This window comes from Hetaerina americana, unplaced genomic scaffold, assembly GCF_022747635.1.
Source record: "Hetaerina americana unplaced genomic scaffold, ioHetAmer1.1.p SCAF_4, whole genome shotgun sequence".
Taxonomy (NCBI): Eukaryota; Metazoa; Arthropoda; class Insecta; order Odonata; family Calopterygidae; genus Hetaerina; species Hetaerina americana.
In genome coordinates, this window is record NW_027286985.1 from 5159047 (window position 1) to 5172502 (window position 13456).

At 36.8% G+C, this 13456-nt stretch overlaps 1 protein-coding gene across 2 annotated transcripts; it reads left to right on the forward strand.

The window, feature by feature from the left end:
- Positions 1-5099: 5099 nt before the first annotated feature.
- LOC139692230 (sodium channel modifier 1-like) lies at positions 5100-13227 on the forward strand. Of its 2 annotated transcripts, none has more exons than XM_071590297.1 (8): positions 5100-5209; positions 5301-5367; positions 5455-5543; positions 5621-5726; positions 5797-5987; positions 8607-8756; positions 11941-12088; positions 13047-13226. In XM_071590297.1, exons 3-8 carry the CDS (start codon positions 5504-5506, stop codon positions 13147-13149), a joined length of 738 nt encoding a protein of 245 aa, XP_071446398.1. In that variant the 5' UTR covers positions 5100-5209; positions 5301-5367; positions 5455-5503; the 3' UTR covers positions 13150-13226. The 2 variants fall into 2 exon arrangements, with proteins under 2 accessions (XP_071446398.1, XP_071446397.1); XM_071590296.1 differs by having other exon boundaries at positions 5106-5209; positions 5301-5371; positions 13047-13227.
- The last annotated feature ends 229 nt before the right edge of the window (positions 13228-13456 follow it).

A 13456-nucleotide genomic window follows, 5' to 3' on the forward strand; every position in this document is an offset into this window, starting at 1 on the left:
ACACATTTTGGCATTAAACTCACTATACTCTCTATCTGCTGCCTTTCGCTTACCCCACGCTCATGGCATAGTTTAGTAACCACGGCCCAATAAAGTCACCACGATCGTCCTCTCACACGAAAAAACACAAAGTACTTCACAATATCTCCTAAACCAGTACATTTTTTCTCTAAATTTTACAATACACACTAGGCACCACATATACTTTCGGCAGTCTTTCGCTTACCCCATGCTCATGGCCTAGTTTAGGGCCCAGGGCCCACAAAAGTGACTACAACACGACACTGAACTTGGACCATGGAGATAGGTTTTTTCAAGTTTGTTCTTTTATGTACTCGATATTCTCTCTAATACGACCGTTTTTTTCTTCCTCAGTGTCACATAGTAGACCAATTTTTCATGAAAAACACACCATTTCAGCAATCTGTTTCTTGATTTTTTTACTTACAGGTGTTTTTTTCATTTTTGCACCATTTTCCGGCCACGGATTCCTCATTTTCGCAGTTCCCCCTGATTCTTCACTTCTCTCCATTTTCTTTCTCTGGTGTCTTGAGCTGCGAAGATGGGATTTGATGAAAAGTTTTTAGGAGGTATGTATGGATAACTTTTTTTGTATTATTAGTAGTATTCATTAATACATCACGGTTTTAGTTATCAGCAAGTTATTCCACATCACCCGAAGAGGTTACTCGTTCGATGCGTTTCTCTTTGTGCTGGGAGAAGAAACGAGCGAAAAGAAGATCCCCGGGAGGCATATGAGAAACCGCTCGCCCTTTCCCTTAATTAAAAAGGGAGCATCTCCCGAAACCGTACCGAAAACGTAAAATAGAGGAATTTTTTCAACATTTGTTTTTAGTTTTTACCCTTATCAAATCCGTTGATATTAAAGTAGCATGAAATTGTCTTTATGTAAATAAGCATATTTAATCTTCCCAAGTCATTCCGTCCCCCGCTTCTTCAGATAGACGGAATGTACCGCAGATCCTATATCATCATTGCCGCCTCCCTTTTCCTATTTTAAATTGTTCCTATGCTATCTCTTCCGAGGCTTTCCGTCCCCCGCTTCTTCAGATAGACGGAAAGCACCTCAGTGCCTGTGATAATAGGTTAACGTATATGCTGTTGGTTAACCTTTGTATTCGAGGAAATTCAACAAAATATAATCGCCTGTCAACTTATAATGTGCGTTCAAAGCTAAAACGATGTACAACCAAGGGATAGCCACAAGGCCAATTAATCAGCTGTCTACCATATCTAGTAATTGAATATCTAATGTTATCCATTTAGTGCACAGTATACACGACCAAGCCATATTTTCGTAATCGGAAGCTGTGGCAGTTTTATCTACGCAAGAAAGATGATACCATCGGGAACACATCGTACGCGACCGACGTTGTACTTCCCCGATAGCACAAGGGGCATATTTCGTTAACTTTACGGAGGGACTGTAATATATTTGTTTTAATTTTGTTCCGGTACTCGTCGGCATTAAACTTTTGTTCAGTTCCCATATTTTTCGCTATCTGATTTATGAAAAAACACGTATGCACCCCAGAGTTATAGCTATCTCTCTGTTTGCCGAAGGGCACCCTTATTGCTCTAAGTTTACTGGGACGTATTTTTTCCTTACTTAACGTATTCCGCTTCTTTAAGAAAGTCGTGAATAAATTGTAATGCCTGGCATAATCCATATCCGTGCTGCCCAATGGATCGAAATAACTGAATAAAAACTCCCGGAAGTTTACGACGAATAGGCACCAGTGATTTTGATCTTTATTGAACGGCATTAATATAATTTTCTCTTTGAACTTAAGCTTGGCGACTAAACCCTCGGACGTGAAGTTCCCTCGTAGGGCATAACTGGAATTTTCGCAAGGGATATAAATAATGTCCCTTTTGTTTTTTCAAGAACTACGGTGGCGAAGATATCTATAATGATATTACAAAGCCATTGTTTTGGGGGCAGCGAAAGGAAGTCTTCCAAGTACACGCGGGTATCTTTGCCAACGTATCCTAAAACGTATGACCTTCCTAATACCGAACAGTTATCGAAGTAACCATTATCGGAAACTATGCCATTTTCGTGGAAAGTAAGAGGCCGATGATTTATGGCTACCTTGTCACCGTTCTTAACCCAATAACTGGAATCACTTGCCTCCTCCATTGGTCCCCCTTGATCTACAAAGATTTCGGGCTGCTTCACGGTCTAACACTTTGAAATCAGTGATCCCTTCTCCAGTAAAAGAAGTTACCCTTAATTTTTCTGTTCTTCGTTTCCGTTTTCCCCAAGGCTCCTCCGCCATAAAATTATCGAGACTTCCAAATTTACTGGCCTTGCGGCGTTTACTTGCGGGGGGGATTTGTTAAAAATTTCCTTTGCTCGAGAAAAGACATGGGTTTGATTGCCCTCAAAAATCTACCGCACGGCAAATGTAAATTATAATCCAGAATCGTGTTTTTCATGATTCCGAACCACCTTTCCACGCTTGCTTTACTATATTGTGGTCTAAATGAAGATAATTCATCTCTGCCCTTCAAAATGTTCGACCAAAGAGGTACAAACGGTAAGAAATGCTTCAAAAAAGTAGATGAAAATTTAGGACTGAAAAAGGGATTTGGATCCCCACAGCACTCAACGTTCGCATTTTCCGCAATGACAGTGAAAAGGAGATAAAAAGGACTACTCTTATAAAGGCTGCTTTTACGGAAAAATCTTTCCTGATAACGGTTGAAGGAATCACTGAGCTCTGCGTAACCATCTCTTGGATTTCAGACACAGCTGCATCCACCGCCTCGCCACGCCTCTCGCATTTCAATATAATGGAGAAATTTTTAAAAATATTTTCCAAGACGCTCATGGAATTTGACGTAACCATCAAGCCAATTACAGCTGCCAAGAATTTACTGATTTTTTTGGGATATAGCAAGATGTCGCGCCACCAAATGCATAAAATGAACGCAACAGAGGAATACGGGAACTTCAATTTTGGCATCCGTCTTAACAATCAACATATCATAACAATCATACAAATACTGGGAGAGGGTGCAACGTGACCAAACCAAAGTTACAGAATTAATAATGGCAAAACTGAAATCACACACGATGCCATTAAATAGAGGTGAATTTACTTTTGTGACGGAGCTAGCGAAATGACGGAACTGAAATAGAAAGTTGGCTATCACATTGACATTGTGCCTATCGCTAATTAGCTCCAAAATGGGAACAATTACATTTCCTATATTAACAACTCCTGCGCAATAAAGAACGCGTTTATTAAAGACCTTGCACTCATTATGCTTAAAATACGCCCTAATCACAATACTACCATTGCCTCCTCGGACGCGATAGTCTCGGACAAGAAGAACACACCGCGAATTAATCGCAAAGAACTTTCTACTTAGCATATTAGTCCAATTCCCTTTAACAAATTTTCCTTGAAAAAATATTTCCTCCCACTCCTGACGGGAGAAATGAAACTGCCCTATTTCCCAATATTCATGACAGTTTTCGTTATGGTTATCACATTTTGCAGGCTCCTCTCTCAGGGATTTCCTCATAACCCTTTCTTGCTTAAGTTTGATATGTCTTTGTCATTTGCCAAGGTTTTTGTGCTAGCGCATAGTTGTTTACCTTTTGAGGATAAAGCCACCGCTTAATAGGGTAACAATTCCTTTCGGAAACCAGTGGCAAAGTGAGATATGTTGTCATTTTAGAAAGAAGAGCAGACGTTGGCAAATCTAATTGGGTCTTTCGATTGACAATGCTATTACTCATTTATAATAATGATAGGTTACATTATACCCTGCAAGGCACCGCTAGGGTGTGGTACAGGTGGTGACTACTCACGTTATTCTGATCGTTTATCGTCCGTGGGAAAAATGACATTAAAAAATACGATAAGTATTATTTCCATGTAATGGTTATTTTTGTTAGATGTTTGTAAGTTGCTAGCTTACTTTAAATGGATTTTCTAGGAATGCAAACGCTTCCGTGGGCGTTAAGCTGCTTTATCCTCAGGGTTACGGATATCTCTGTAAACCAAAACATCATCGGCCAATTAACTACGGAATTAATGTCCTTCGTTTCCTGGGTGAAACATTAACGAGGGATATGTGGAAAGCTGACAAAAAAATTGGAATTTAATAGAGGAGACCTCGGTTAATGCGATGAAAAGGTGAAAGAGAAATGTGATCTTTCGCTGGTTAGGTCTCATTTAAAAAATGCTGCAAGTATATGGGATCCACACGAGGTTGGATTGTTTTTCGACTTGGATCGCGTGCAGCGTGGATAGGAATTAGATTTCTAAGACATTGTTATGACAAACCGAGTAGAGCATCAAAATTATTACAGCTGCTAAGCTCGGAATCACTCACGGAAGGGAGTTAAATTACAGATTAAATCGCTCGCAGGAATTGAAATGACGTCTCTTCAAGGAATATGTTGAAAATGTTTTATTATGTCATCGTACTACGGTAGAAAAGATCAAGTAAATTGCATCAGAGAGATTAAACGTAGAACAGATAGAACTAAGGTGCAAATTTCCCACGAAGAAAAGGGATCCCACTGATCATCTAGCACTGGCGCTGAAATATTGCTTAAAGAATTTTTGCAACCATTTCTACTTAAGTCACTCTGACAACGCATTAAGATCAACCGGCAAGGTTGGGTTGGGTTGTGTCGGGTCAACTATGTAAGAATTGCCAAATTCGACTTTCTATTTTAAACCAAAAAAGTATAGCGCCCGCGCGGAAAATTGCAAGTTATTAGAAACAGAAATGAACGCAAATGGGGAAATCAAATTGTCTGTTTCGAGAGAAAATATGTTTAAAAAAATAAAATTAACAAACTACCGTTTATGATCCATCACGAGATTCCATAAAAAATGCCGTCTTGTGTATGATTACTTTTGCATTGCGACGGAAAACAGCTTAACTGAAATTGGCCCACGGAGAGCTAGCCCACGACTATCTACCAGACGTGAAGCTCTGGATTTTTCAGCCATACCAACATATATACTACTTTGTTTCTTCGTGCAAAAATATGTACGTTGGTATGACTGAAAAATCCAGAGCTTCAACTTCCGGTTGATAGGCGTGGCCTAGTTCTCCGTGGGCCAAGTTCAGTCAACTGTTTGCTTTCCCTTTACCTGAAACAAAAATGTCGTTCAAAAGAGACACAATGGATACGTCTTTGCTGAGAAATCTCAAGGTGCACTTTTTGCGTAATTTGCCGCGGTTATTAGCACTGCATAATAACAGTAGTGACTATTCCTAATGTTGCAAATGAAATTACATTATAGTTCAGGCGCGTAAGCGATATTTTAGCCCAACAAATTCCTGAAGACGAGGCTCGTTTGCTGAGCAATGGCAGGTGAATAGTAATTTTGAAATATTAAACTCGTTGAGATAACTTAAATTTGTAAACATTACGTTATTATTCATGTGTATTTTCAGGCTTACTTGCGTCGTTTGTGTTCACCGACCGATTTTCGACAATATCAATATGCTGGCTATACACCGTAAAGGAAGGCGTCACATAGCAGGTACGTTGTACGCTAATTTTTGTTGCTTGTGATTCTTGAGAGCGACTGAAGTTCTTTTGTTACTACTTTTCCCTTAGAATTGAGCAAATACTTACTTCATAAGCGTGAATTACAGTTAAAAATGCAAAAGTCATCACAATTGCTGGAATTAAAGGCATCCTCTAGAAAGTCAGCTGTTAACATGTAAGTATTTGACTTTATTTATACCCTATGTTCAGTAACATTTTGGTAAAACATTGTTGAATTCAATCAGAAACGAAATGGTTACTGTTGTGGGTGAAAGAGATGCTACCACATCATTAGACAAAGGAAGTCATAAGTATCACCCTCTGCTCACATCATCCCCATATTCAAGCTGCTCGAAAAAAAGAAAGCAGAAGATCCCACTAGCCATGCAGAGACGGATGATTTTGGAGTCACCAAAGTTCCCTCCACTGAGCTCAGGTAATTAATCGATAAGGGATGCATTTACGGTACAACAGACAACCCAAGGTCATGTACATGCTTTCAAGTTCATTCACCTAATCAAGATAGTAGAATTCTTCATATTAGTATGGGTGAAACAGATATATGCTATATGAACTACTCATACACAATGCAGGATTCCCATGTAAGCCATAATGCCGACCCCGGTGGAGGCGGGGTAACGTCCTCGTCTGCTATTCCAAGGGTCGCGGGTTCGATTCCCGCCTGGGTGAGTTTTTCTCTACCTAGGGCTTGGGTGTTTGTAAAACGTGATCATTGTTATCGTTGTTAATAGTTCGATGTAAAGGCCAAAATGTGCTGTTTTCGGACCTGAATAAATAAATATAATAAATAATTTTGACCTCACCCATTTTTCCCATCACCTATAACAATGGGCCAACCCTATACCAAATGGTATCATATCCGTTTACCCTGCAGCACAGTAGAATTTTATATCTAATGTAAATGTGCCCTCTAGAACCTTAGCCCATCTGGAAGTATTATACTATCCCAAAGGAGGATGGTAATTGGGTAAGAACGTCCTAATGAAACCATGCGTGGATTCCTGCCAAAATATATCAAAAACCTTATGGAGCTTTGAAGAGTCTCTTTATCAATCATTTAAAGTAACTCAACATCATTCCAATTCATTATGGGCAAGTTTGATAATAGTGGGAACAAATGCATATCAATTGATATTAATCTCAAGAAAGTGGATGAAAATTGGAAACAATTCGAGTTTAAATGAAATATTTTCAAACATTTGAGGGTGGTGAAGAATTTATCAACAGAATAATAAAAGCGTATTCTTTTTGCTGCATTTTCATTCAAGAGCCATGCTTGCAGCTGAATTATTACACATTAAATGATTGAAGTAAAATTGTTGTGCCTGGAAGATTTTTTCTTATTAAAATCCATCAAAAAACATGTATGTTTTGGGTTCAAACCTGGGCCACCAGTTAAAAATATAATACACCTATGTGTAAAACAAGGTCTATGCCTTCAGCAATTTCAACTCAATCTGTGCATTAGTTAGGCCAGTAAGGGCACTACTCACACTATTTTAATTAAAAAATAAGGTGCTATTTTCAGAAAGAAATTAATTAACACAGGTCAAAAAATTCTGACTCATATTCGATGTTTTTAGGCTTAACTAAGTGGAAATCCATTATTGCTTAAGTAAAAAAAAAACAATGTACCTTTCCACTAAATGTTTATTTGGTACAACTAGTTTTGATGCATCGGCGTCATACTCGGGTACCTTGAACAGAGGTGTCTGCGGATGACATGATATTATAGCTCATTGAAATTAGATATCATGTTGTCTGAACCGACTAATTTCGAATTAATAATAGAGAGTAGAGACTCAAAGAACAAATCAAATTCCTAATTGGTGGTCCTGTCTGGATGTATAGATTTGGGGAAATGACTTTAGTACTCCATCAGTACTAGGGTAGTTTCCAATAAAAATATTTTTAGTGTACCGACTAATAATAAAATAACCTTTTTCAGCTGTTATGAAAATTGCTGAAAATTAAAATTTGAAGCTGAGAAAATTGAAACAGTGGAAACATGTGTGAGGACTCTGAGAGGAGTGTAATGATTGCAATACCCAAGGAACTCAGAGCTGATAAATGTGAAGAACACCAAACATTGAGCCTGATGCCTCATTAATCAAAAATAGTTACTCCCAAAATTAGTGGAAGAATAGAAGAAGGAAGCCTCACAGAAACTCAATTCAGATTCAGGAAAAGCTGATGAGCAAGAGAATCAATACTGAGAATTAAGGTCCTGACCAAAGAAATGATACCCATGAACAAGCCATTATATGAGACATTTGTGGACTTGGGGAAAGCCTTTGATAATGTCTAATGGAACAAGATGCATAGATTCTAGAAACACTTGGAATTCATTCAGGGAAGAATAATCCCCGGCCTCTACCGGAATCAAGGAACAACCATGCAAATAAAAAATCGATGGATGCAAAAGCCACCTTCCACAACCTTAAGATTGGTTTCATCAATGAGGCTAGCTAATCTAGCACTAAGATCAATGGTGTGTGAAATTCTCTCAGGTTAGGGATAGCAGTTCCTTCTATGTTTCGCCTATTGTTTCCCAGGAAGATCTGGTGCCCAAAAAATCATGCCACTTGGGTGAAGCTGAGAGGTGGCCCTTGGTTCTGGCTTCCTGGTCGGTAGTCAAGGATTCTACCCACTGGATTAACATGCTCCATAGCTGAGTCAATCTATTTTATAAAAATAGATGTGACTTACTGGAAGAATCTTCCTCCTGCTTTTCCCAGTGATGCCCATAGGCACTCTCAGCTACACCTTGGCTGAGTAATTTTCCAGGTACCAAGTAGGTCTTTTAAGAAAAGATGGGGAAAGGAGCTGTTCCTCCTACCCTCGTTTTATATAATTATAATTTTGGAAGGTCAGCATTTTTCAGTAAAACATGTTGGAGGTGAGAGAATACTTGACAGGTGTCAGATAAAATGTGACATGGATTATTTGTGTGTGAAATTGGTTTAACTCAATTGAAACTTGATGTTTTGAGCATATTATGTATGACAAATGCAATTTTAATGTTTTGTTGCAGCATTGGTAATTGAAAATAGTGAAGCTTCTCCAACTCCTTCTGCTCATTCTGAAGTTAGGAGGTACCTTAAAGGACTTCAAAGAAAAAAGCCATTCAGTAAAGTGGTAGAGAAAATGAAAGAGGGATATAGCCTACCTCACAGTGAACAAGGTTTGTGACTTAGATAAAATTTTGGGTGTTAAGTGTAAAGTCTGTAATTTATTGGTACAGAGTTTGGGGAGTATGATGACTTGAGTATCATCTTACAGAGTGATATTGAGGGTTGAGCATTTCAAACTCTCTAATGTGTTGATGTTAAGGGCGCATACCTTTAAGTACAATTATGTTGTCAACGTGATGACTTTATGGACATTCTGAATTGATTACAGGTGGTAGGTAGATATGATCAAAAATATTATCCATTTGTATTGTCAACGCTATTGCTTGGTGTCCTATACATAGATAGCTAGATAGAGGTATTTATTTGGGCAAAATTGAGACCTAATGGTTCCTTATTCCATTTCACCCATCATCATGTACATATTATATTAGGCATTAAACTTACAGTTACATTCATGTGTACACATAAATACACATAGGTAGAATGAGGGTGTACTGGTTAAGTTATGTACCTGAGGAAAGTGAACTTGTGGAGTGCTCTCTTAAATGTTGTTGTGGATGAAGAGTTATTTATATCATCCGGTAGTAGTAGTAGTAGTTTTTAGGGGAGGCGACCGACAGCTAAGGTCATTTGCGCCATAGGGGATGGACAGGAAAGGATGAAGGGTGGAGAGAAACCCGGCGTCGGCATTAGCCTACTCTTTACGAAAGGCGCCAAGGGGTCCGCAGTTTAACGTCCCATCCGACGGACGGCGTACTCACTCAAAGTGCCCTCCACAAAGCACCTCAAGTAGGGATCGAGATACCTCTGAAAAATATTCAACACCGCCGGGATTTGAGGGATTCAAGTAACCCCATTCGAGATTAGCTCAGTAATTCTTGAAAGGCCATGGCTACACATTTGTATTAGGTGTTCATTTCCATTATATTTTTCAATAAATACAAGTCTTAAATTTACATATTTTTGAAAAGTGCGATTTTTTTTCTTTAGAAATTTAGTTAATTAACAATATAAATAATATAATTTCTGGTATGAAGACAACATTGGGCATTTTCAGTTAGTACTATAGTGTCCTGGCAAACATTTGCTTGGAAGGCATTGAAAGGAAAATTTTGGTTAAGGGGGTGAAACAACAAAAAATAATTTTTTTCCAAAAAGCACATTTATATAATGTTGCCGTAAAAAGTTTTAAACTTCTAATTTCAGCCTCCATATAACTTTTTTATCTCTCAAATGGCATAGTTCTCCTCCTGGCCAAGATTTGCTCAATTTTTCTTGTGTAAAAGAGAATATAAAGTAGCTATGCCTTTTTAATAGAAAGGTGGTGAGGATAATGTACAGGTTGCCTAAAAGCAGCCAACGTAATGCACGGAATTCCCTTGTAAAAAGTGTAAGACCATAATTATATCATCATTGAAATGTGTGCTACAGTACATTCTGTGGGCATCTACAAACATAGAAACTAATGTAAGTGCATAACCAAAAGTTAAATGTGTTGGGGAAAAGGATAGCAATTCATTTTGATTTGTTTAAATGTGGTGGTACTTTCAGGGATGCCAAAAATGGTGTCCTTTCAGCCATTTTTGCATGGAATGACCTATTTTTTAAGTCTTGATGTAATAATTGAATCTTGATTGATACTTATGAAGTCTGGTTCCTCAATTCTAGACTAAGAATTTGAGTCTAGTACTTCAAAAGTTGAAAATTGATTCCAATTAGATATTTATGGGAATTTCATTCTCTGGGATGCATTGTTTTCCATTCTTGTTAAAATGTCATTCAGGTTTCTGTTCATATTTATAACCAAGATTATCCAAGTTTGGGGATTGATTTACTTGTTATCCAAGCTACAAGCTGTTCATTGTTGAGAGTGTACCCGACCAACTTTAATATTTCCAGCCATACATGTGTTGCAGAATTTGATTTTGGCTCAAAAGAATAATAATTTGTTGTTATAATACATGCTTAAAAAGGATAGGTTATATTTTCAATAGGTTTCCAAAACCTTTATGTATTCTATTAAAAAGTGATAATGTATTTACATGAATTTACATTCTTAAGTTACCAAAATTTGTAAATTCATTTTTACTGATTAAATTTATTTTCTTACAGTATATATATATATATTTTTTAATTGCTTTTTGTCAATTTGTGTCGCGTTAGAACCATCTTTTCTACATTTATAATATCATATAAGATAACTGAGGATAACTGCTATTTAAATAAACAAGAAAATAAAAATTTTGCTTATAATAAATTTGCCTTTTATCTGAGCATTTGCTTATTAGGGCATAATCATGTATGTTCGATTCCATTCCAATCAAGACTGCTTATTTGATTTGAAATTCAATTTGAAGAAGAATTAGTGAATCGCTGGTCACTAATTTTGAGAATTTCATTTTGGTTTTAGTACTAGTTCTAATCGCCTTCAGACGACATTTACTAGTTTAGTTGATGTTTGAAATAACTTGATATTCCAAGTAGCTTCAATGCCTCAACTTTATTATCTTTTTCGTTTTTCATGAAACTGGCTTCATTTTCATTCAATATTAGGAAATCCATCTTATTATTCAGCTTCCATGTTGAACTTAAGGCAATGTATTGAAAGAGGGGGTTTACTATCAGGGCCTATTTAGTTGACTTGGTGGAATTATAGGAATGTAAAAATTCTATGGGGCTTAGTTGAGAACTCACTGGGCCTACGCCAGGCTACATGCATGAGTCACAAGGGTTTTACCCATTCTCCCTACTCACTTTTTTCAACCGAAAACCAAAGCTCAGCATTAAATATATCTTTCAAAAAACCTAGCAGACCTGATTAAGTAAAAACAATTTTTTTCTTATTAAAAAGGTTAAGTTTCTTCCAGTAGAATGAAAGAATATTACTTAATATTTGTGATTCAAGATTCTACATAGCAATACAGGTAATTCACATTATTCATGAAATCAATGATTGATATTGAAACTATAGTAATGTGAAAGCATTACTTATCACCTGTATTACTATGCTCTGACAGGGTAACTGCTTATTTTATGAGTAGGTACATTTTTATGCCTGAAATTCAAGAAAATATGGTTAACTGATGTTGTATCACATAATTAATAACTCTGTGACATGGTTCTTATTATAGTGAAATTTGATAAGTTTCATAATATCGTCTATAGTTTCAATTGTTTGCTTAATGTATTTTGGCCATTTAAATTATTTGCATCATACTGTTCTTGTTTTTAAAGCATCCAGCTCATGTGCAGAGGAAAGCAGGGACACTATGGCAGAATCCTCATCAGGATTGAAGGTTACTCTCTCCGGAAGTGATGTCAAACCAAATCAAGAGAAAATGCTCCAGTCTGCTCTAATGGAACATAATTTGAAACTATCAATGTGAGTTTTGTCTCTTTCTCTGTATGGGTATTCTTTATATACTATGTACAGGGTGCAGCACTTAAATCCGGACAAATTTCAATTTTTATTTCCTGCCATATCGTAGTTCCACTGTGTGTCGCCATTGTTGTTCTCAAAACCTATAGGCATCTAGTAAACAGTCATAACCTCAAAATGGCCGAGATGTTACATACAAGCGCTGAGTACAATTGAAGAGGTGCTATTATCGAGAGTGTTCGAATTGGGCGTTCATATTTCAAAATAGTTCAATTCTTCTGGTACCCCAGATCAACTCTTTACGATATTGTGGCTAAGTATAATGCTTCGGAGAAGTCTGGGGAAGGTTTCGCGAACCGGAAGAGGAAATCTCATTCAAGGAAATGCATTTTTGTCCATATTTAAGCGTCTTGTATATTCTCACAAAATCTGTACCGAATGAACCGGTTCTAGTATATGTACAATATAAGATATACCTTGTGTTTCTTCATAAGTTGAGTCATCTAGTTTCATGCTGCATAATTTAATGCATCACTTGTCTGATCATAGTCCTGTAGTTTAATTGGTATTCACAGTCCTTGAGGTCATCTCTTGTGTAGTGTCAAGTCTGTGATATATTTAGTAGATAACAGAGAAGGAGCTATTTCAGTGGGAGTATATTGTTTAATCAAACATTATTCTCGAAGTAACCCAGGTCTCTTATTCTTCCTCCTCCCCCTCCTGCATCTGTCCTTCTTGATCCACATCTTATTCATTTTTTCACAGTGTTGCAATATTCAAAGGAGCTATCAGTATTGAAATTTTACTTATCTGAAACTAACTGTGGAAAATTTGAAATTTTCTAGTGAATCGATATTTTTAAATGTATTACAGATTTTTAACAGGCATTTTTAAATATAGTCAGGAATATATTTTATTATATTTATATTCATTTTTATCCTCTTTTGTTGTGTTCACTTAGGTCTGGTTGGATTTGGGACAAAGATGTTGAAGGTGGAAAATGGGTCAAAGATCCAAATGTTGAATTTGATTCAGATGAAGATGAACCTCCTCCTATGGAATGACAGCTCAATGAATAATTTTTTCTTCATATTGTGTTCATTGTAAAAACCATTTGTATTAATATATTTTTAGTAAACTATTATCATAAAACAATTTTTTAGATGTTTTTATTTCTACTAATATTTTTGTTACCCATTAATTGTTATAATCTCACATTTGTCTATCAGCCATTGGATTCACATTATCTGATTGATGTTACAATGTGATGATATTTCTCTAAATTACCTAAATATAGTGTTATTTTGTAATTACCTCGTGCAAGACTCCCACCATTGGTATTCATGTCTAGGCTATACTTATGCTGAAGAC